This window comes from Strix aluco, chromosome W, assembly GCF_031877795.1.
Source record: "Strix aluco isolate bStrAlu1 chromosome W, bStrAlu1.hap1, whole genome shotgun sequence".
In the NCBI taxonomy this organism is placed as follows: Eukaryota; Metazoa; Chordata; class Aves; order Strigiformes; family Strigidae; genus Strix; species Strix aluco.
In genome coordinates, this window is record NC_133970.1 from 49,107,170 (window position 1) to 49,132,933 (window position 25,764).

The window sequence follows — 25,764 nt, forward strand, 5'->3', positions numbered from 1 at the left end:
TGTGTTTCTGATTCCATGGGTAGCTGAAAACCAGAATAAAGAAGATATTCTTAGCAACTACAATTAAGTTTGTAATTCCTCTGATTTATAAGCAGAGGAAAGTGATCTGGAAAAGCATTTAGATCAGCACCATCTGTATAAAATGAATAAAAAATGTCAATTTTTTGGCTTAAATAAAAAATATAGGCAACTTCTTTGGTATTTAATCTGGCCACAGATCTAAAAATGTAAAGTGGTACATAAATACTTTTTTAATGTGTCACAATTTCAAGGGGTTTCTTGAGTTTCATGCCTTGCTTCATGCCATAGAAGCCCTGGTTAACACAAATGGGGGATTCTTCTCCTTCACTAGTTCCTTGTGTTTCCAACTTTCAAAGCTGCCATTATATCCTAATGAAAGATAATTTTAATAAGTCACAGGGGTAATTTCATTTTGTGCTGGGATGTTTTGTACTGTGAGTGTGAACTAGATCACTATTTTAGGATCACCAGTTTCTGGGGAAAGAAAGGCTTCTAGTTTGCTCCCTAAAAAGAATTGTACAAGCACTATGGCAATTAAAAATGAGTTTGTTATGTTAAAATACATAGCTTGAGGGTATTGTTTTATAGATATTTCTTTAGTGCAGTGTCAACTTCACAGCTCCTTCCCTGTCTTTATGGAGTCCCCTCTGTTCCAGGACAGCTGTTTGTGTGGCCACACCATGAACCAGATTAGAGAACTGATTCAGCTGAAAATAACCATTTACACATATTTTGTTTTATGTGCACCGCTGCCAAATATGTGACCACAGTCTGAAAAATCAATTTCTCTGTCACACTGGCTTTGAGGTTTCTTCTTTGTTCCTTTCAGTTAGCAGGCTTTCAAACTAACTTACAACATCTCACAGTTCCTTAAACTAAGATCCAGTTATTTTGCAAGCCATGGCCTCAAATTTAGTCTGCAGTTAGACATTTGGCAACTTCAGTTAGCTCAGTCAGTACCTGTCCTCCCCCCCCCCCCATCTCTGGTTTATCACTTTGTGCACCAATATCACTCCTAGTGTTGTTTCTGCATGTTTCTGCAGCTGCATAAATAATTAAGTATTTTCAACTGATCTGTCCAAAAAATAGCCCAGCAACAGCAAAATTGCCTGTTTTCAGAGCTGCTGAAAAAAAATGTATGTTTAGTAATGCTGTTATCTTCCTTTAAATGGATTGATCCAAGGTGATATCTTCCCTTATATTCCCCTTACACAACAGGGTGTTGTGTGCTAATTTTCAGTGGTCTTCCTGCATTCTCAAGTTCTCATAATTATTTGATTATGACATTAACTTGTTCCTTCTGTCTCATATGCTAATAGCATTATGCCACTGCTTCATCACTGTCATGTAATTATATTATTGGAATGCTATTCACAGCTGTGTGGCCTTCACCTATGCATAACAACTGACATTAAGTAAATCTATTTACAGAATGCAAATGCATTTTTCTTTGGCAGCCAGGTAAAAAATGAACCACTTTACTTCTGGGTATATATTAGTTTAAGTGTATATAGCATACATACAATTGATAGCATATAATTTCAGAACGATTAATTATGTAAACAATGTATGAGAATGTTTGTTCTCCTGTGCTTGTTTATATGTCTCATTTGTTGTTGTTCATATGTCTCAAATAATATAAGTAAATAATTTGCTTCATTATTTGCTCTTAGTAGATACTAGACATACTGACGAGAAAATGTTTGGGATTGAGTGGCACAGTAAGAGACTTTAATATCTCTTGGTGGCTTTGGGAAACCCTGTGACCCTCTTTTAATTAAGCTAGATTTTGTGAAAGCAGGATAGTTAGAAATTTTTGCTATGTGGAAATATGACCACTAATAAAAAAAATACTGATGTTCAGCTGTAACAGAGTTATTTCATATACCCTCATAAAATAGATAAATGGTGGAAGTACTGTTCTTTTAGTACAGTACTTCTTGCAATTTGTCTCATTCTCCTATACTCTCTTTTTTTACTATCTCCTTCTTGTACTACAAAACCTATATAGACAATAAGGAATCTAAATTACTTTGAGAATTCCAGGTAAGTGAATGTGTCAGAGCTAGTTTTTTCACTCAAAGCATATGTGTGTTTCCAGAGTAAATCCAGGGAAGTCAATGGAATAAGATTTATGCTTTGGAAAGACATTCCTTTACAGACCTTATGGTGGAAACGGTTACTAATCCCTGCTGAATATGGCTGTCACCAACAGAACGTTACTGCTTCCCAACTGTCTCCTGTTCATATGAATGCTCTCTCATCTCTTTTAGAAAATGAGTGTCATTCAGACATTTTCCCTAACTGTTTAACGTGACACAGATGTAGCTGAGAATAAAACTTTATCCTAAATTGTCTTATTCCTTATGATTGTGATGTGAGTTTGTAAATTCCCTATCTAGTAAGGTCAGTGATTTGTCTCAACAAAAAATGACACGGCTGTTTGTATTTCCAATCATCATTTTGCCTTTAAGAACATGTTTTATTTAAACTAAATATGAATGCTGAATAACTCAGTAATCTTCACCTTAAGTCAAGAAGTCAATGTCTAATTAACAGAATATTCACCTTAAGATGCAGTCAGCTTCTTATTTAGAAACTTAATCTAATATTATTCATAAAAAAATCAAATCTAAGTCCCTGAATAATATCCGCTTGTCCAGCCTAATTGGTTGGTTAGCTAAGAAATTTATGTTTTGTCTACAGTACTCTTATGGTTTAAGGCTGTAAATTAGGTATAATAAAATATCTTGGCAGATTAAATAGCTAGTATTTGGTTTTGTAGTAGAAATATGTTGGATTTATGCTTTAAGAAGGAAAAAAAAAAACAGTGGACAAAGACAACAAAGCAAGAGCTGATTGGGACCATATGTCAGTCTCAATGTTCCTTCTCTTTTTTTCCTCTGCACATTATCTGAGATACCTATCCCATGCCCCAACATCTTAATCTAAATATTAGACCAATAATTGATTATACTTTTGAGACCTACATATATCTTAAGTAGAACAGCAAACATTGCACGTGGGCTCAGTTTTAAAGTTGAAGATATATTGCAAGTTACATGAGGCATTCTGTTTTGTTCCATATAGCATCTGCATGTTGAAATCTGCAAAGTATACCTGCACATTGAAGATTATTGAAGAGGCAATACTGTCAAACTGCATGAGGTTTATTTTGACCAGGGCTAAAGAAAAAGTTTTATATTGCTTGAAAAACCAGTAATGTTGCGCTGAAGGTCACATACTTCCAACAGATTAGTGGTTTAATTTGCAATGGCTTCTCCATTATAAATGCTGCTTCCAATTTTTAGGTGGCTTGTATTTTTTTTTTAAGCTTTAAAATCTGAAGAGGATGACTACTATATTAATGGTGCCTGGACTATTGACTGGCCGAGAAAGTTTGATGTTGCTGGAACAGCTTTCCATTACAAGAGGCCAACAGATGAACCAGAGTCTTTGGAAGCACTAGGTCCTACTTCAGAAAATCTCATACTCATGGTAAAGTTATAATTAATATATTTCTGAAATTTGAAATGTATATTTATGTTCTTAGGAAAGACAAGGCCATGAATGAAATCAAAATAGGTTGTGTTTACAAAGAGTATACAGCTTGCCTAGCTGGGACTAGCTGGGACATAACTTTTTAACACAGTGTGCTTATCTTTCAAAACTGACAGGCAAACATTGTGATGAAAAAGGGATAAAGTCAGAAGAGCCCCAGGAAATCTCACAGAAAATACCCTATCTGTGTTAAATGTGCTTTGGAATAATGGTAGCAGAAATTGTAAATGGGGTGTATAATGTATCTCTGCATACTGCTGATACATGGAAGTGTTAAGACATAGCAGATAGTTCCTGACAGTTCTGTAGATGTCAGTGGTTTTAAGCCTGGGCTGAGTGTGAAGTATACTTTTACCACAGCAAGAGTATCATGATTTGACCTGTGTTAAAGTATGTTGCTGTGACATACATTGCTCTGAATAGATTGTACAAAATATGAGAATGTAACAGAAGATGTGACCAGGGTCCTGGTACCCTGTCTCTGATGGTAGGCAATAGTGAGCCTACTGTTGCTCTACTGTGTTGAGGAATATAAGAACAGGGTGATGCTTGCCCAGTATATTCTATCAGCTGCCAGATTTGCAGTTCAGGGTTTGCTTGAGACAGACAGGATATTTTTGTGTATAGAATGATTGTTGCCTAGATATTCACATTTTAGGTGACATTTTCAAACACCCAAATCCTGTTTTTTAATGCTGTAGCTGTGGATAAGCTAGAGTCCATATAGAATGAGTTACACAATGATTAATAGTGCCTTTTGTCATTCAGTCAGTGCCACTGACTTTCTTACTGAAAGGTCTCTGCTCTTTTGTCCAATGGAGATAGGCAGATATGCCTCTGCAAAATATCACAGAAGGTAGAAGGGGATGAGAAATAGCTCTAAGATGTGTCAGACTGATGCATCTTAACATGATGTATATTCTTAGTAACAGAAAGAAAAAGTTAGGTAGAGAATCAAAGACTAGTGTTGGATGGGTGGTATGTGGAAATGCAGTTCAACAGTGAGGGTAGACAAAAGCTCATAGTGATTGTTGCACTTCCATCTGTATCACTTGCAGTGATATAGCTGCAGTGAGAGTTTTGATATTCCTTTAAAGGAACCACAGGTGTGATTCCACCAAGGTAATGCTGTTGGCTATTGCATTAGGGGAAAACAATTACCTCAGCAACAGTCTGTTGCTGTTACTATTATTATAGTCACTAAAAGCGTAAGCAAGGGCAGAACTATGCATAATTGCTATGTGAGTAACTCCTCACAAGATTTCAGTGAGGACTGCTGCATGTTTGCACAGTAATGTCCCTAACCAACTTTGACCTCACGTAATTATTCAGCTACCAAATTAACTTCCATTAAGGTATTAATTTTATGAAAACTGGCTTTTCAGAACAATTATGTCAATAAAGAACTTACAGAAGTTATAAAGTTGTGTCAAGGGAAAAAAAGACAAAGCTCACCTTAGACAATAATACTTTTCTTTTATATATGTTTTAAAATTAGTCCAGATTCTTTAAAAGAACTACTATGGCTTCCTTTATTACTTTTTTCCTTTCCAGAAGATAACACATACCTAGATTAAATGTCACTGTAGTTGCTCTCTGCTTGCCTGTTTTAATGGTATAACCAGTTATTTTCAACTACAGATTCTGCTACAGGAACAAAATTTGGGCATAAGGTATAAATTCAGTGTTCCCATCTCTCACACTGGCAGTGGAGACAATGAAGTTGGCTTTGCATGGAATTATCTGCCTTGGTCAGAATGTTCTGCTACTTGTGTTGGAGGTAAGACACCAGGCAGTCAAGCTTCAGAGTAAACTGAATTGCAAGATACAGTTTACTGCATAATTATGTAGGTAACTAATTGAAAACATTTCTTTCAGACATGCCTCAAACCTTAATTTAGTGAAAGAACATTTATTTTATCACAATGGATTTTGTTGCTTTCAAGTACATTTAATATGTTCAGATCTTTTTGTTAAATACAGTGTATTTTGGCACAGTGTGTCTCTGCTGATGCTTCTTCTGAGATTCTATTGAAGCTGGGATGTTTGCTTTTCACAGGAGCTTTCTTGATAAAGGACATCAGAAGTTTTAAGTAAGGAGATTAAAAACCAGAAGGCAAATAAGGCAACTATAAATAAAGAGATGTGTCTTTGTGTGTTTGTAGGTATGCTTCACAAGATCCTAGTCAGCCCTCCTATCATCCAGCCACCAAAGTTTTGGATATATACTAGCTGCTCCTCTATAGCAGATGATAACAATTCAATTATACTTCCCAGCCCATAGCAGTATCTGAGAATTGTTGCCTGTTGGCAGTGGTGGGGGATTTGTAGGTTGTCCCATATGATTCATCATGGGTGCCTTTTGCCCACAATTTACTATATTCCTAATCCTCCCTCTAGTGGCCACCAATGCAATTCTTTACCTCTGGCTGGGAGAGCAGGACAGTTGGCTTCCTTCAAAGCCAACACCATTGCTGCTGCATGGACTGGTGAGTAGAAGTGCTGTGTGAACAGTATCTTTCTTCTCTCTGGAGACTGAATGCACCATCTCCCCAACATACCTCAATTTCAGAAGATATGGGAGAGCTTTAAATCTGCCTCAGAATTTCAGTTTTCTACTGCACTGTGCACTGCCCATAGCAAGAGGAAGACACCGTATTTTTTTAAAGAACCTTTGGACCAAATATTTGTCCTTTTCATTTTTTTTTACGGCTACTGGAAGTATCCATGTTTAGGATCGTCTTGATTCATCTTTCTGCTGTATCCTGCTGTGGCTGTTACTAGTTGTTTGCTGTTTAAATATAGCAGTTTGCTTAGCCATATGTAAGATACAAATGACAGCACAAATTCTATTCTGTGCAGCTAAATAGAGAAAGTCTTGAAACAAAATAGAGGAAGGTGCCAACTTTCTCCAGTGTTTTTATTGTTCATTTGTTGGATTCTTGCAATCAAATGAGTGACAGATTGCTTTTTAAACTACTATTTTAACAATGTTAATGGTTTTCTCTCCTTAGTATGAGGATATACTATGGTCATTTATTTTCATTGAGCTCTGTGCTCAGGGAATAAATGTTTCATTTAGCTATGATTCATGTTAAAAACTGTATCTGCTTTCTCCATATGAGTACCTGCTATTCCCCCTGGTTTATGAAGCACCTTTTGCCATATGCCAAAAGAAAACACAATTCTAAAAAGGAGCTGAGTCAGGAAAAAAGAAACGGAGACAGTGATTGTAGAGACAGAGACTGTAACTGGAAAAGCTGGCTAATATAAATATAAAGTGTTGAGAAATCTTAGAAATGAAACCACTGCATGGCTTTGTTTATTTCTATAGGATTCATTATGAAGCCCATTATTGAAATTCTGTTTACTTGAACTCTGTCTTTAGAAGAGAAATTTTGCTCTGCATCAAAGGATAACAAAATATTCAGCAGTTAAAGGTTCTCACTGAAAGTAAAAAAAGGGCAATAAACATTTGTGAAGAATAATAGTATGGAAATTATTTTTTATTTATGAGATTAAAAAAATTATGTAGTGACTTTGGGACAGACTGTGAACAGCTTAAAGGCATCAACATTTTCCTTCCTCTCATTGTAGTTGGTGTAGCACACCTGTAGTGCATGGACTGATCAAGATTTGATCATATGATATTCCATCTTGATCCAGGAAAGTTCTAGATGATGTAGAGCCAGATATACTTTTATATCAAAGCATAGGCTTTATATAAAAGCTGTAGGCAAATCTAAATTGTAATCAACACATTTAACTTCTGTCCATCTCTGAACATCTCTGTATTCTAATGTTGTCTTTTTGTCTAGGTGTATGTTACACTTAAAAAACTGTCTTAAAAGAACATCAAATTTGAAAGTATCCAGATGCCAGGAAATGACAAATTTAAGGATGACTATGAAATCTTAAATTGTTTTCTGTGGTTGTGGCTGTTCTGTGAAACAGGGACCAGCTGAGCAGGGACCATTCTTTGATCCTGAGTCTGTGTCACAGACTAGCTCATGTCCACTCCACACTATTTAGGTCTAGTTCTCTCTAAATCAGGCTGACTGTATCTGCATTACATAGCATTTGACCAAGTCTGTGACTCTTAAAACAGTTATTACTTGGTGAATATTTTTTAATTCAAAGTGTCTAAAACAGAAAAAGGGAGAACTGCATACAGCCCACCAGAGTGATATGAACTTGAGGATATGTGTTGAATGTCATGAAGTAGAGAACAAAGGCTAGAGCAGCATTTTGGCAGTGCAAAGTTTAAATAGCTTTGGAGTATTGTATATTGCAGAAGTCTCCAGACTTTGTGCAATCTCTTCTTCATAATCTTTTGAGAGCAATCCACTGCATTCAGCAATTCCTAGAGCTGCCTTGTCTTGGAGAAGGATAACTGGAGCAATCAGGAGCCAAGGAGCAAGCTAAGAGCAACCTACAATCTTTATTAGATGGTAGCATACTCTGTTTTCCACTGGACTTCTACCTTACATTAATCTCTGCTGTGCTGCTGAGTCACATTTGAACATTAAAAGCGCTTTAACTTTTAAAACAGGACCTCTGTTCAAGGCCTGTCTCAGTTTTGCAGACTAGGAAGAGCATGCTGTAAATTGAATGGTAGGAAGAAGGATGAGGGTTTCCTGTTTATGACAGCTTAGTGTGGTGTGAGTGTTTTGGATTCCATTCCTGCCTCCCTTGTGTGGTTCTCATGTGATACTGAGCAACTCAAGTGTACATTACAGTCTTACTTGCTAATTATCAGTTCAGCGTTATCTGGGTGCCTCTTTGAAATATCTGAGCTCTGAAGCATGCATTGAAGTTCATCAAGTGTGTGTAAAGTGAAGTATTCTGAAAACTCAGCTGGACACCTGAAATCAACGGACTCTTTCCACAGTAGACATTATTCTTCATAGAGGAGTCTAAGAGATTTGCAAAACAGTTTGCAAAGGAAACAGTTACATGTTTAGATTGCATTTAAAAACCAGAAGGAAATTAATCCTTTAATGAGAGATAGAATACAATATTTCAGCTGGAAGGGACCTACAGTGATCATCTAGTCCAACCACCTGACCAATTCAGGGCTGACCAAGTTAGAGCATGTTATTAAGGGCATTGTCCAAACACCTCTTAAGCACTGACAGGCTCAGGGCATCAACCACTTCTCTAGGAAGCCTGTTCCAGTGTTTGACCACCCTCTCGGTAAAGAAATGCTTCCTAATGTCCAGTCTAATCCTCCCCTGACGCAGCTTTGAACCATTCCCACGCATCCTGTCACTGGATCTCAGGGAGAAGAGCTCAGTACTTCCCTCTCCTCTTCCCCTCCTCAGGAAGCTGCAGAGAGCAATGAGGTCACCCCTCGGGCTCCTTTTCTCCAAACTAGACGAGCCCAAAGTCCTTAGTCGCTCCTCATAGGACTGTGGCAGGTGCCCCCGCCCAATGAAAATAGGGCTTCTTGGCTGCTGAAGCGGAGCAGCTATTGAGTGCCCTTGCTCTCGGGGCTTCTGGCAGTTGGGGCCTTTGGCCAATGGGAGCTGCTACTGAGCACAGGTCAGATTGGGCCTGGGTGTCAACGAAGTCCCCTGGGAGCCATTTGGAGCTCGTCCCCTGGAACAGCAGCTGTGGTCGAGGACTCTCCCCTTGGGTCAGGACGCCACCCAAGGAAACTCCTCGAGGTGCCCTGGGTCGGGACTCTGCCCTGAGCAGGTCCTTGAGGTTGAGAGCCCTCACTTGTTGGGTGAGTGAGAGAGCGTTTTGGGTTGTCCTTAAACCCTAGGGAGTGGGGCTTTGTTCTGCCTTTTGGGTTGTTATTAAACCCTAGGAAGTTGTTCTGTTCTCCTCTCACAGACAGTCAAACCTATAATTTGTCAAGGGCAAGTTAATTGTGTTGACAATAAATTTTTAATTTTTGGTGGTTGGTTGTTTATTTGAGAGCCTCCATAACAAGGACATTTCTTCCAGCCCATTCACCAGCATTGTTGCCCTTCTCTGACACATTCAAGGACCTGAACATCCTTCTTAAATTGTGGGGCCCAGAACCACACACAGTACTCAAGGTGAGGCGGCACCAACGCTGAATACAGCAGGATAATCACCTCTTTTGACTGGCTGGTTATGCTGTGTCTGCTGCCCCCCGGGATGCGGTTTGCCCTCTTGGCTGCCAGGGCGCACTGCTGGCTCCTATTGAGCTGCTGTCAACCAGCACCCCCAGATCCCTTTCTGCAGGGCTGCTCTCCAGCCCTTCCTCTCCCAGTTTATACTTGTGTCTGACGTTATTCCATCCTAGGCACAGAGTCCAGCCAGTTCTGTCCAGTTCTTGTTAAATTTCATCCCATTAATCGTAGCCCAGTGCTCCAATCTATGTAGATCCCTCTTCAAGGCCTCCTGTCCCTCAAGAGAGTCAACAGCACCTCCCAGTTTGGGATCATCAGCAAACTTGCAAGTGGTGCATTCAACTCCTTGTGTATGTAGTAGTGTAGATTGTGTATTTAGTAGTGTCATTCATGTTAAAGGAGAAAAGAACAAAATATTCAGTAGTTGCTCTGCAAGTGAGCATCATATCCTGTAGAGTCAATTAAGCAGAAACCATGTCTCCAAAATCTGAGTTTTATTTTGGTATTTTCTTGAGTTTTTTCTAAAAATAAATTCTTCAGATTTACCAGGTAGTTAAAAGAGATTGCTTGGTAATAGACAACTCTTCTCTTTTCTTGAATTCATGTACTCATATGTAGGATGGGAATATAATTTCATTCATTTTTAATATCTGTCTCTTAGTATCTGTTCTTAGGCTTGGAAATTCAGAACTGCAGCTTTTCTTTTTGTATACTAGAACCATTATTTTCTATATTGAAAAAATTTATTTAAAATACAAATTTATACTGAGCTAGTCTTTCGTCTCTGGGAACATTATGTAAAACTGAGCTATGTGTATTCTCCATATTAATTCCCTTTCCTGAAAGTTCACTGATAACTGTTCTACTCTCAGTCAAGAGTTTTCAGAAGGAAAGTTAGTTACTATCTTGTATAGGTCTTTATAGCTGCTGGTAAACTTGGACAAGACTACAGGAAAACAATGCCTGTGAATACCAGAATGTACAGTGCAAGTTTTTCTAGACAGAAAAGAGTGGGAGAGGAAAGAACACGGGGAATTTAGAAGGGCTGGATGGATGAACAGGTTGCTGGAATTCAGAAAAAAATTATGACAACAACAGAATATTTTTTTAAAGGACCTGATTATTTAATGAGAAAAATCTAAAAAAGGGGAAACTAGAATACATAGAAATAGGAAATAAAACAATGAAATGAAGGCTGGAAAGAGAAGAAGAAAGTGCTGAAATAGAAAAGGGTGATATATATCACTTACAGATCACAGATTTGCAGTTTATTTACTCTCATGCCTGTCTCATATGATATCTTGTAGCTTTCCAAGGGCAAGTATATGACTTTGTTCAGATCCATAAGTATTCTGAACAAGAAAGTGAACTGGTGGGGATAATGTTTAAAAAAATCCAACAAAGGAAAAAAATCCTCTATGTATTTTTACTTTTGTATACATTAAAAATAAACTCCAGTAAGTGCATGTCCTCTTTTTTATTTTCTTCTATGCTTAATAGAGTTCTAGCAATAAATGGCAACAAATGACAGCATTTATTATCTGGAATTTACCAGGTACCCTAAGCGTTGGTTTTGATTTCATTAATTATATTGGAGTTCATCTCCAGATGAGTCAAATATCTTACATATTCATGTTTCTTTATGAAATATTCAGTCAGTATATTATTATAAGTAAATTGATTGCTGTCCAGTTTCCTTTGCTGCTCATCACTCTTGTAGAGTGGTGCCTACTATGTTTTTCTTTCATGCCCTCAGATGAATTATGAAACTGTCTTTAGACAAATAAAACATACTTGTCCTCATCAAGGAAACCGTAAGTTTGGCTCTGTGATGAACATCCTGTGATCTGATGAGTGAGCTCAAAGTATGTCTGGATTAACCAACATGCACTTTTTAGTAATGCAAGATGTATTGGTATTGGCATCTTTATAATTAACTGTTGCAATCACAAACCACAATTTTTGGGATTGGTTTTAAAAATAGATATAGCATTTACATGCCTGCAGTTTTAATTTAAGAATAAAATGTGCTCCATGTAATTTAAAATTTGACTACTGAAAGTCATTCAGACTATTTGTGAGTTGAAATCTGAAAACATCTCAGTTCTCTGGAGAATATGGTCACTGAACCACTGGAGTTCTGTTTTCTATTAGAATTGCATTGACCAGTCATGAGGACATTTTATGTCTTTTTATTATAAACTATAGATCTGTAGATTTGAAAGCAGAGTGTTTCTGTCTAACAACTTGTAATTTATTCACTCAAGAGTTTAAATGAATTTGTTTAGCTGTGCTGCTTAGATTATTTTAAGAGACCATATATTCAGAGAAGAGTTGATAATTTAAAAAGACTTTTTCAAGGCCCACAGAGCTTAACCAAGTTGTAGCTGTTGTCTGGGTAAAAACTGCACTTCCAAAATTTTCCATTGCTTTTTCTTGACTTAAAGTTAGAATCTGAATTTTGTTTCTGAGATGTTATTTTAAATAACATTGTAGTTAGCAATGATATAAAGTTTCCTTAATCCATACCTATGTTTCTTGTATCACAAACCACATACTGTGTGGCAAGATGCTGCAGAACATTTTAAAGCTGGATTAACATACCTGTCTGGCATGGATTAAAGATTCTTCACTGTGTGAGTGAATAGTGATGAATGCTGTTTTAGGGGTGATATGCTACCTGACCAACATTCAATAAATAATGTGGCTGGTTTGAAAACTGAGCACAACGATACTTCGTGTTCATAGTACTTCAGAATACTTTCTTATTACATGGCTTTTCAGAAATGAATTTACCAGGGCTGCCAATGTTTAGCCAAAGCCTGGAAGAAAATGTGTCTGAGGCCAGTAGGAAATTTAGTGAAAACATAACATTAATATATATTCTATCCCATAAATATATTTGAGAGAATGGTATGCATCATTAAAATGCTTAATTATAAAGTGTGTATAAATTATTTTTTAAGCAATTATATTTGAGGGAAACGTGTTATTTTATCAGCCACCAAGAGAATTAAGGCAGCTTGTGTTAGAAAGGATAAATGATTATTCATCAGAGCTGAACATAAATTCTATCTCAACTAGCAGTGCTGTGTTACTAGCATTTCTGTTTGGCTAGTCCTTTTAAATACTATTTCTCATCATGGTGAAGTTAAAGTAGAAAATTGCAAAAGAAATATTCCTACTCAGGTTGTCAGATCTGATTTTAATTATTCTCATCTGTTGGCAGTGCTTACATAGATTATAGAATTTAAAGTGAATCATCTTGTCACAGATTCTCAAATATTTAGATCTTCCACTTATTTGTCAAGAATGAAAGGAAGTTATTATAAAGGAGAGCCTAATCTGGTAAACAGTTTTCTCTCTCTTTCATGCTGCAATTGATATGTCTTTTCTCTACTAAAATAGTACTAAAGGAGTAAAGAACTGAAGTCTGTGTGTGTGTGTGTAGAAAAGAAATATATAACAACAACATTGAATTGCTAATTGATTTGAAATTTTGAAGATAACTAAAGATCTAGAAATAAATGACCAGTGAGATAAAGTGTAACATGATAGGTCATGCTTGACTAGCCAGATATATTTTAATATATAACTCTTTTTCTGGACCAAGGAAATGTAGTAGTTTAATTTATCTAGACTTTCCTAAGACTTTTGTTGTCACCTACATTTAATAAAGAATTTGAAAAGTTTAGTAGACAAGAGGCATGCTTAAAATGTAAATTGTTGAGCCAAAAGGCAGTGAGCCTAGTGGGCTTCTTAAAGACCTTTCACATGACTCATCAGACTTCAGTTTTTCTTTAGGATGTATTTCTTTAAAAGTATTAATGACACTGGATAAGGCACTAGTAAAATCCCTCTGGAGTACTGGGCACAGTTTGTATTGTGGCTGAAATAAACTCAAGTGTGAACAGATGCACAGAAGGGTTGTACAAAATTATTTTTTTCCAACATGTAAAGCACATAAATTGAAAATTTGCAAAAAAAACCCAGAGGTTGAATACTGTTCAAAAACGGTATTTTCTTTTTAGGTTGTTCATGTAGATTTGTGTATGTAGGATACACTTGGAAAACAGTCTGACAGCCTTTTGCGCTGTTTAGTGGTACCTACTGTTGTCTAATGTTGTGGCATCCAGATACATGTAGAAAAAAGAGCAAATGGAAGAAGCTGATTGGTTTACCTGGCTCACCTGTAAGATGTCTCATATTAATCAATATCTTTTTCATAAATAAAGCTTACTTTAAAATGCTTGTGATGTTTATGGATAACCTGAGATGTCAGATGTATGAAATGATTTACAACCTGATTTAAAGTGCCTACTTTAGAAGGTTATGTATAGCTGTAATCAAAGAGGGAGATAACACAGCAGCAAAGCTGAGAGTCTGGATTTAGGTACTGCAGTAGAGTGAAGACTTCAGCATTAGGCATCTTTGATCTCAACATAGTTAATGATTTTGAGGTAAGGTGAGGAGGCAGGTGATTTTGAGGGTTGATACAAAGTTCTCACCTGCTAAAAAGGCAGCCTGTAAGAAGCAGTATGTTGAGTGATGAATCTAACTCCTACCCTGCTTGTCAGGAGCATGCACATTTGAGTTGAGGCCACACAAGGAACATTTTATGTGCTTAGGATCCAAGACTGCTGGGTTTTCCTGAGAGTATTTGAATTAACAAGGCTATATTTTTATGTAAGGGATAATACCCATATTTTGCAGGATGCCATGGCAGTTATTAAATAGGAATTCCGTATATCAGACCAAAGAGATTTCAACTGGGAGCGCATCTCCAGAAGAGTACTCTGTGTGCCGTAGAGTAGTTGAGGAGTCTAGGAGGGGTAGGGAAAGGGAAGATTTTTTTAATAAGCATTCTGGGCCACAGTGCAACCAGGGATGCAAGATTCATGGGGCCAATGGCAGGAAGACAAGAAAGGGGCTTAATCTGTTACCAGCAAATAAGACATCTAGCACAGGCAGGTATGGATTTTCATCTCAAGATGGTTTAGATATTTACATGAATAAGAACTAGAAATAATCTACAGACTAGAAACCAGTCTTGCCACCTTAGCTAAAATAATCACTAAGTTAGTGTATGCTTAGTCACAGAAGTTAGTGTATGCTCGTGGGAAGCAGAAATTCCCTCAGGGTTGAGAAGGGATCATACCTACTACTTCTCTATCTGCAGCCTCATGGGGGACTGTATTGCCATCCTCAAGACTTGTGAAAAAGGAGGTTACCATTTTCTCCAGGTCCTTTGCACATAACATCCTAGAGACATTTCACATGCCTCTGTGCTTAGACTGGGAGACTTCTGTTCATAGCCAAGCAGGATGCTTTGTGGGCCAAACTTAAGGCATCTCAAGGCTAGGCTTGACTCACTATTGGAATTAAATACCTAAATTCCATATAGGTCTCATTTTAGGAACCAAAGTAGGAGATTTGATTCTTGTCCATAATGAATAACAAACAAAACAATTGCAAGGTAAGTTGTTTAGCTAGTTTAAAATGAGCAAAAGGACTACAAATGTTTGGTGAAAGAAAATGCCATGTTTTTAGTGTTTGTTCAATGTCTGAAAAACATTTATACAATTAATTTTATTACTGCACATCTACCTCCTATAAAATACTTGTCTTAAAATGAAGAGAGGGCTGTAAAGTTAAGTTGGCAGATATTTGAAGCCAGGATGTTTTAAACCCTATTTATTTGTATGTATTTCACAATTTGGAAAAAGTTAAGTAAATGCTTCTGTTTTTAAGAAAGGTTTAGGGCTTTATTGCAACTTTTATCATAGAAATAATCCTATTTCAGTATTATGACTACTTATGTTCAGTAATAACTGCATATGAATTACAGATCCACAGTCTTTTTATGCTAGCAAACATCATACAGCTTGTTTTAAAAACAGAGGAGGCCATGTGTACCACTGTTTACAACAATAGTCTGAGCTGCACTGTTGTCATATCAATGGTTCTTTAATGCCTTTCTTTAGATCCTGTTTTTTTTTTTTTTTTAAATTGGAAAATCTGCTTAATGTGTTATCTTATAATGTTGCCTTGGCAGTGATATATCATTATGCTTTGGGAATAATAATCAATTCTGAACTGCCTTGTTAATAGTTAACAGTGAAAGAGGAGCTGGGAGTGTCAGACAAGATGAGAGTTCACAGAGACAAACTGCATCTTTCAGAATGAATAATACTTCTATTATTTTGATGAAAATATTTATAGGATGACATGTATAATAATTCAACACTGTATCCTAGTGTTGCTGGTTTATTTTAAACCAGAGCACATAAACAGTAATTCTGCATTGAAGTGTGACCACATTCTGTTTGTTGATGTTTTGTTTGGAAATTGAAGTGTCTTTTACTAGGAGAGGAGGGTGGACAGAAAATGGATTTTGTGCAATATATAAATAAAAACAATCTGTTAGTAAATCTATAAATATATTCCCTTTGTTTTAGAAAACAACAGCAATTTAAAATCCTCTCAGTGGGGTGGCCTAAAATTGAAGGAAAATGAAAGATTTTGTGTGGTTGGGGGCATTCAGTCAATTGGAATTCACACACCTGGAGCATTCAGCCAATTAAAGTGGGGATAGTAGGATTAATAATCAATAGGTGAGATACACTTTAACTCAACAAGTAGAAGAGCAAGAATGATTAACTAATAGTGTTTCATTTCATCCCAAGGTGTGCAGAAACAAGAGGTGGTATGTAAAAGGCTGGATGACAACTCCATTGTACAAAACAATTACTGTGACCCTGACAGTAAGCCTCCAGAAACCCAAAGAGCCTGCAACGCTGAGCCTTGCCCACCTGAGTAAGTCATTAATCACTAAGATGGATGTCTGTTTTGCATAGATAGAAAAGTCTTTGTAATATATAATAAATCCATTTGACCAAAGGTGCTATAAAATTCTGATCTAGCATTAGGGTCCTGTCTCATCAGACAAAATATTTGGGTTTGGGTTTTGGTTATGGTTTCTTGTTCCTCTGGAATCAGTGTCAGAAAATACATACTTTGATCTAGAGGAGGCCCGATTTGACTGAGGAACAGTGGTGTTTAAACTACAGAAAGCAATTCAGACATTGTAAATAAAAAGATACTAGCAAAGCAGTTTCTTATGATGGAAGCATCAGGTGTGGTGAATAGTGCTCAGAAAAGAACTGGGGGCCATTCTTAAGGCAATAATAACAGAAGAATCTTGAGGTGCAGGCAGACTAACTTTCCCATAGATATTTACATTGCATACTAAATGTTTGCCATATTTTTTTAGTATATTAAAATTTGGGTTACATTGTTCAGATGAGAAATGGTAAACATAGAAACTGCTTAGTAGACCAAACCATTTACTGATAATGGTTTTGTCAAACAACCTTTCTCTCCAGGATGCTCAGTGTCTTACAGTAATGCTGTGTGCCTTTAGGATTAGGTGCATACTTGATTAAGTCTATTTAGTTTTATTTTTAAAGTAGCTGTATGCTACATATTGAAAAGATAATTAAAAACACAGCAGCTCATTTGTTCAAAAATGAAATTTGGTAAGGACCTATAGCATAGCTTAATCTTACTACAAAAACTGTTTAGAAACAGCTGTGATATTTTGCACTCAAATAATTTCAGCATATGCACAACAGCTCCTTCTTATGTTTTGGGGCAAATAATACAACAGTTTATTGGTTCACGAACTCTGGTTAGTTTAAGTTTCATGATAATCTGTAGCTAATTATAATTGGGCATGAAAATCATTAATAGTGATTAAGTGTAGATATTGCACAGTAAAGGAATACTGTGGTCTTTTTTAAATGTCTCTTAGAAACTGTAAAACTATAGCATGAAGGATACCAGGAGGAATGAGACAATACTATAATGCATTAAATCCAGCAGGTCTTCATGAAGCCAGTTTCTTCCTAGAGTATCAACTGCTTCCCTGGGCCTGGTGACAGGTTGCAGAATGGCAGAGCAATGTCTTCTACACTTATTCCCCCTGTGCCATGTACCATACTCATTTAACATAAAGTAAACAGAAGCGAAGCCATTACAACTGCTCTCACCTTGAGTGTGTTTGAAGGTGGATGTGCTGTCTCACAAACAGGTCTAAATTTTTGTCCCCATAGTCTATGTGTAAATATATGCTTATCCTGCAAGGATATGCAGTTGGTTTCTGCTTGTATAACACTGTTTAGCGTGGCTATAAGTGCACTAACTAAACTCTCACACCATGTACCTGAAAGCAGAACTTGGAGAGTGGTTGTGTTTGGTCAGTTCCTTTTTACCAAACACATCCCTATCCCTTCCTTTGTGTGGCTTAACTATTAACAAATTAGCACTTTAAAAAGTAGTGTTAACATAGTTAATTTTAATTTTTTCACTGACTTTCTGTAAAAACAAAACCAAACAAAACCAAAAAAGCATCATGAAATGGAACACTTCTGGATTCTCCATCCAATACAGCAGGGACATTGATGAACATGGTGAAACTCAAGTCATCAAGATTCAAAAAGCAAGTAGTGTGTATAAATCAGCATCTGCTTGAATATATCAGAGCAGTTCAGCCTACATCTGCCTCCATTCTGATGCTCACCACAGGGTGAATACAAAGTGCCAAACTCCTAAGGAAGGGTTCTTGATTCCTGATCCTGTAAGCAGTCTAGAAGAAGGCTGTTCAAATACCATCTTTTGAAATAGTTCCCCAAAGAAGTTTAACCCTTTTGGGTGGAAGATTTATCACCCAGTAAGGCTTACTTTTTAAACAATGTGGCCAAATATTTCCTTTTCTTAATTAGCACAATTTCACTTTACTTGTGGTGAAAATGTTATTCCTTCTAACTGAATGCCAGTTACATTATACTTGAGGCTCCTGAACAGCAGCAAAGACTGTTTGCTCACAGTATTTTGTTATTACAATATGTAACTCCTAAAGTTCTAGATTTCAAGATATAGGTAACTCTCTCTGGATCCTATGAACAGTACTGTCATGTGAGATACAGTATAAATATATAAGGTACCTGAGAATGCACTTGAGCAAATCTTAGTACCAACTAAAAATTAACACATCAGCCTCTTCAAAGCTGTGAAGAGCTTCTAATTCTCCCTGCTGTGGTAAAAGCATAAGTTTGGTGGTAAATAATCACAAATTAATTCTCTTTCACTGGGAAAATAATGACATAATATGGCATATTTGCATCTCTGCATTGATCTAGGTTCATATTAGAATATATTACATATTCCGTAATACAAGACAGGATAGCAGCACATCTTTTTGATGGAGGCTTCAGAAAATGACAATCTTATGAGGCAGCTCCAAGCATACCTCCAGGAACATCCACAGTGACTGACATTCCTGACAGTTTTGGCATGTTGGCAGCATGTGCTAGCATATTAGACTTCACCTTCATCCTTTGCAGGGATGATTCAGATGAGTCTATCTAATCAACATATGAAATATTGAAGACCCAATGTGCTTAACAATGTGAAGAGATATTTCCAGTAAATTGAGCTGCATTAACCATTTATCAGTAGAAAAAAATAATATAACTTTACAGCCAGATTAACAGTTGCTTTAATCTCTGTGGCATCACAAAATAATCTAAATATACTGTACAGTTCTCGACTTTTCCTATGTAGACACAAGCACTCAGAAGGTCCCTCTAGCAGCTATCGTGCAGTGCTTTACATTTTTTAAAATATTTGTTGAGGTCTTTTTTTATGTGATGAATTATGTTTTACTAGTGTTTGCTTTACTTTAATAAATGAGAATATTCTGCATTTCAGTATAGCCTTCTATAAAAAATTTAGAAATATTTCATAATCAGATGAGAAATAAATCTCAGAAAGTCCAATTTTGAGATCAAATTATTTTATTGCAATGATACTAGAGAGGCAAGTATCTTGGCTTTTAACTTGTGCTTTAATCGACACCAGTGATTCCCAAACATTTCCAGCTGCAGAGAACTTTCAGAGGAATAATTTAATAGAAGTCCAGTACAAATCTACTTAAATAGCTGCAGTTTTGTCAGGCTCAACACTCCTTTCTAACTACTGTAGCCTAGGCTGGAAATTGCTGCTCTAGAAAAATACAAAGTAGTATTATTATTGGAAGATATGATTGCAGTGAGGCATAAATTAAAATGCTCAGTGCAAAGACCTATAAGTTTCTACTTTATTTCACTGTGAATACATGTATTGTTAACAATGATTTAGGTTTAGTAAACTATTTGGATTCTGGGTTTGTGCCATTATCTACTCCATTTCTGAAATGCATTAACTGAGTCTCCTAACGTTTTCTATCCAGATGGTTTATAGGAGATTGGTCAGAATGCAGTAAGACCTGTGATGGAGGAATGCGTTCACGAACAGTTCTCTGTATCAGAAAGATTGGACCTTCTGAGGAGGAGACACTGGACAATACCAGCTGTTTAACACACCAGCCTATTGAAAAAGAGCCCTGTAACAATCAGTCCTGTCCCCCACAGTGGGTCACTTTGGACTGGTCAGAAGTAAGGAAATTTTGCTATGTTAGCTTATTGGCAATAGTGAAGACAAGAGCTCTGACTACTGAATATTAGTACATTTTCTATTGCTGCTTGCTAAGTAAAGGATTAATAAGAAATTCAAAACCTGATAGAGTATTGAAGCAGGTTTTTGTCATTCATATTTCCTTCTTTTCTTTTCTTCTGTGTTGTCAGTTCTGTTGTTTTGTCAAATTATTATGACTTGTTATTAATCATAATAGAAAAATAGTAAAATGCAAAATAGAATAGTAAAATAGTAAAAAAAAAACCACACAACTGTCACATCCCACTCAGACAAGGGAGACAAGTGACTCAGATTCGCAAATCCCCAATGGAGCAGACAACAAGTCTCCAAGTCCAAACATTTATTAACTACCCACAATGTACTAATTGAACACACGATAATTGGCTAAGTATATAGCGAGTTGTGGCAAGCAATACAATATGCCTTGCATTGCTTAATGGGAAACGGGAAGGAGGGAGATAGAGAGAATAGAGGAATAGAGATCACCAGTCTGGGTTTCTGCATCGATCCCGCCAGCGAGGGTTCCAGGAGGCATCTGCCTTTTTCACTTCACTGCACTCTCCAGGCCTCCCCCTTTGCCCCCCCTCAATTTATACCCACTTTCCTTGGGTCCGTCCCCCAGGTCGACCCACATACCTACATATCCCATGTATGGGGAGGGCTCAGGAGTTTCATGGGATGATGTAATTAGCATGATCATGTCAGCCTTCATTAGCATACTGAGGGGTGTTAACTTTAATATGCATTTTGTGGATAATGAAGCAAAGGTCATTCACCGGACAGATGGCCCTTGAAGTTTTGGCCAGGTGCCCCAGAGCAGAGCCGTCCTGTCTCCACAGGGCTCCCTCCTCCAGCTGCATCTTGTGTTATTGGGGCAGCCTTATCAGCTTCGACCTCCACACCATCCACCCTGGGACTCAGAGTTTTGTCTTGTGAGTGTTTGAGGCATTTCTTCGATCAGAGGGCCCCCACTCTCCCCGCTATCCTTTATCTCTTTCTCAGGCTGTTTCTCTCAGTCCTTGTTTCTCGCAGGCCTGTTTCTTTCAGGACCTGTTTTTACAAGTCATCTCTCACACCAACCAAAAAAAAAACCCCTAGAATAGCCATTTGGTATGAGATAATTATCTTAGAGAAAAAAGCAATTTCCATTTCCATTGGTTCCTTGAATGGCAAATAACTGAAGAGTAGAGATGATGGGTTTACAATATCAGAATCTAGAATAATCTGCTAGGTTTTTTTCTGAAGCAACCATGCTGATGTAAAGCATCACCTTTCTTAGCAACAGACCTGAAAATTCATATTTTCTTTATTAAAGAAAGAGCATCTTATCTTAAATATGGTGATATCTCTTATAGTATAAGCCAAATTGTGACCTTATACTGATTCAAGTATTAAATTTGAAGGATGTGAACCAGTGCAGCTGAAAGAAGATAGATAGCTTAATCTGTGATGCATTTGAATGAGACTGCATCACATGCAAATCAGTGCACAAATGTCTGTTTTAAAATTAGTTAATTTGGGTTTTTTTCCTACTGCTTCTTGGAAAACTATTCCTGAACTTTAGTTTTTGAATTGCAAGAAGTGTTCTAATGTTCTAGTTCCATGTCAGTTTATACCTGTTTGCTTTTGTTACCTGAAACAGCTCTTCTTCCTTTCCTTTGTCAGAAAGGAATTAATCTTGACCACGTTCTGCTTTCATGTTTCAGTTTGAAGTCATCTTTTTGGGAATGGATTACTAGAGTTACTAGGTGATAGAAATAATTTCAAAATAGCTTAGTAGACATTTTTGCAATGAGTGATTAGATACCATATTGTGGATCACATAATTTATAAATTGACCCTTGTAGAATTATAAGGTATGGTGGGTTCAACCTTGACTGGCCACCAGGTAGCTACCAAGCCACTCTATCACTCCCCCTCCTCAGCTGGACAGGGGATAGAAAAATATAACAAAAGGTTTGTGAGTCGAGCTAAGGACAGGGAGAGATCACTCAGCAATTACCGTCAAAGGCAAAACAGACTCGACTTGGGGAAATTAGTTTAATTTATTGCCAATCAAATCAGAGTAGGATAATGAGAAAATAAAAACTAAATCTTAAAACACCTTCCCCCCACCCCTCCCTTCTTCCTAGGCTCAGCTTTGCTCCCAATTTCTCTACTTTCTCCCCCCCAGCAGCACAGGGGGGCAGGGGATGGGGGTTGTGCTCAGTTCATCACCCGTTGTCTCTGCCGCTCCTTCCTCCTCACCCTCTTCCCCTGCTCCAGCGTGGGGTCCCTCCCATGGAGACAGTCCTCCACAAACTTCTCCAACGTGGGTCCTTCCCACGGGCTGCGGTTCTTCATGAACTGCTCCGGCGTGGGTCCTCTGCACAGGGTGCAGTCAGTCCTTCAGGGACAGACTGCTCCAGCGTGGGTCCCCCACGGGGTCACAGCCTCCTTCGGGCATCCCCCTGCTCCGGCGTGGGGTCCCCCCCAGGCTGCAGGTGGATTCTGCTCCCCCGGTGACCTCCCTGGGTGCGGGGCACAGCTGCCTCACCAAGGGCTGCCCCACGGGCTGCCGGGGAATCTCTGCTCCGGTGCCTGGAGCACCTCCTGCCCCTCCTTCTGCCCTGCCCTGGGTGCCTGCAGGGTTGTTGCTCTCACACATTCTCACTCCTCTCTCCAGCTGCAGTTGCGCAGCAGTTTTTTCTCCTTCTCAAATATGGTCTCCCAGAGGCGCTACCACCGTTGCTGGTGGGCTCGGCCTTGGCCAGCAGCAAATTGGCTCTATTGGACATGGGGGCAGCTTGTGGCATCTTCTCACAGAAGCCACCCCTCTAGGCCCCCCCTCAACCTTGCCATGCAAACCCAGTACACAAATACATTTTTTCCATTACATATATTGTTTTTCTTTGAACAAAAAAAAATGTGTCAATTTGCTGTATTGCTCAGCTGTTTGCTTTTGTTCCATAGGAATTATGCATGAAATGCCATTTTAGTGAGCTTTTATATCAAAGAAAATTATTCTAAAATATAATGTGAACTTCTGAAATTTTTTTTTGTTTTCATTAATTTATCATACAGATGCTTTTGCTTATGTTCTGCATTTCCTGTTATTTGTAACAGGTTTTGTAAATAATCCACTATCATAAAACAGTCATTCCCAGACTATACCTGAATCTGTCTCTAGTTTTATTCAGTTTGACAATCAAATATTTTTTGGAATCAGTTCTGTAAACATTTGTCAGTTTTATAGCCCGAAACCTGTAGGTAAGCAGTTTCCTTCAGTAACTTTTCTCAGTGTAGACCAGGACCTCAAGAAACCTGGAAATGACACAGTGAATCTTAAAGTGTGTCTTGTTCTACATGCAGAACAATTATTTTTTTTTTTTACCCTGCTGTTAACACACAAGAAGTAAGGCACCATAATCAAGGCAGAAAAGGTTTTAAATGGTCCTTGTCCTTACCTGAAAAGGTACAGTGTATTCCAGCCCTTTGAAAATGAATCTCACTTGGAAAGAGTAGAAAGGAAAGGAGTGCAAAGGAAAGAATGGATGAGTAGAAAGGGATGTTCAGTTGAAGACTCTTCCATACTACATCTGTGTCATGGATATTTTGCAAGTTCTTTGTGTGTGTGTGTTCCCAAAAATATAGTGTATTTAAATCTCTATTGTAATATACATATAAACTTTATATATATATATATGTATTTATATGATTTTCTGACAGAAGCATGAAAACGAAAACAAGAGTGAACTCAAAAAGTGGAAGAGTTGAATACTGCTTCCATTGAAGCCAATGGCAAATCTTGCTAATTTTCTCTGGAATGCAAGTTTTTGTTTCATAGTCAAAACAAGCAATTATTGATAAAATTAAGCAATTTTAGAACTTATATATGCTAATGCACTTGAGCATCACTATAGTTATACATTTTTTTAGTCTTCAATGATAATTAGCAAGAAATTCTGTATCTTTTTGGTCAGAGAAACAAAAACATTTTGAAACATAGAGATTAAATAATGTCCTTAGGAGAATGTAAAAGTGCTTATATCAAATAGTAATTAAAGCTAACAGTGGCTTGCCTAGTAGAATGTAGTCATTCTCAGGTAACATCAGTTTTGCCATAAAAATTTTTACGCTTTGCAATAGTTGAGCTTTGACTGAATTATTCTGCCCACTGTAAATTACTTTTATATCTTTACAGATAATAAAATATAAACCAGCAAAAAATAATCTAAGGATTTATTGGGAAAAGCCTTATCAGACAAGAATATTTACTTTGCATTCATATTACTGTTAGTGATGACTTCCACTGAGTGAGTCAAAAATCCTAGAAGCATGTGGTAATGGGAGACACTGTTTCCTTTTTTTTCCCCTGTGTATTCTGTCTTTCATTTGCTGTGGAGACATAAATTTTTTGTTAGATTCTAGGGATGCTTTTTATTTTTGGTGATTCAGTATTATTGTAGGCAACATATTTCCTTATTTCACTTTCATTTCTGGGGGCAGGGTGTAGTCCATCTTATTTAGTGGAATTTTGACTATGACTCCAAAAAAGTGGTTTTTTAAGGGATGTTATTTTCATCTTTCAGCTACTGCTACCAGAATTTTCTCAAATGGAAGTTTAGACATAGATAAAAGAACATGTCTTCAAGCCAGACTAGAAAATGGATGCATCTAAATTCAAATTTTGATCCTCAAGCTCTTCCTTATTTGCTACCACATTCTAGAGATTACGAAACTCCATAGGCACATTGGGTTTTGACATTTATTCACTGATTATTGAAAGTTCTACTTGCCTGTCTTGACACATAAGAGAAACTGAGTGATAGCTTCTTGTCAAAGTCACACAGTGATTCACACACTAGACATTTCTCCATGTATCCTCTTCAAAGGCCTCAATTTAGAAGGCATTCTTAGAGCATGTCTAATGAACCAAGTTCCACATAAGGTACAGCAATAGCTACTGGTCTATTTTAAGAGTTGGCTGGTGATAGCTTGCTTTTTTGAATTTTTATAATATTTCAGCTTTTAGAATGCAACACCCAGAGTGCGGAACACAGCTCTGTGCAACTCTGAGAGGTTTCAAGACTCTCTGTCTTCTGCTGTTCTACAAAGTAAACTGATCACTAAGCTGTAGACTACTCTTATGGTGGTAGGCAGGTCCTTTCAAACTTGTCTCTTTTCTGTTTGCTTTTCACAGAATGCTTAGTCCCTGGGAAGAGGAGATTGAGTGCAAGTGATTTTAAGCACTCAGCTAGGAAGGGGAACTTGTTTCTAGTTCCTGCTTAAAAGTCTTATGCATTTTATATGAAATATTTGTGGGAGGAAATACACATAATGTTCCATGGAATTTGGACTAGAACTGAGGAGTCATGATCATGGTGCTGAAGACCTGACATATTCATTGTCTTTCTTTTTTGGTCTCTATTTAGCATCAATATTTAATTCTTTTTGCAGTTCAGCCAGAGACATAGAGACCTTTCTTCTTTTCCTTCCCTCCTTCCCCTTGTTTTCTAGTAGTCAGGTACATATGATATACAAGATTTGGGGTTAAAGC

At 37.4% G+C, this 25,764-nt stretch overlaps 1 protein-coding gene across 10 annotated transcripts in view; it reads left to right on the plus strand.

The window, feature by feature from the left end:
- LOC141917562 (A disintegrin and metalloproteinase with thrombospondin motifs 6-like) overlaps positions 1-25,764 on the plus strand; it is a 135,414-nt gene that overhangs the window by 89,938 nt on the left and 19,712 nt on the right. For 9 of the 10 annotated variants that reach the window (XM_074810851.1, XM_074810853.1, XM_074810854.1 and 6 more), the window contains 4 exons: positions 3,356-3,519; positions 5,224-5,362; positions 16,376-16,505; positions 19,981-20,185. In XM_074810851.1, the coding sequence (XP_074666952.1) occupies positions 3,356-3,519; positions 5,224-5,362; positions 16,376-16,505; positions 19,981-20,185 (638 nt within the window). Of the gene's footprint in view, positions 1-3,355; positions 3,520-5,223; positions 5,363-5,982; positions 6,072-16,375; positions 16,506-19,980; positions 20,186-25,764 lie in introns of those variants that run through there. The other variant, XM_074810856.1, reaches the window with a different exon arrangement.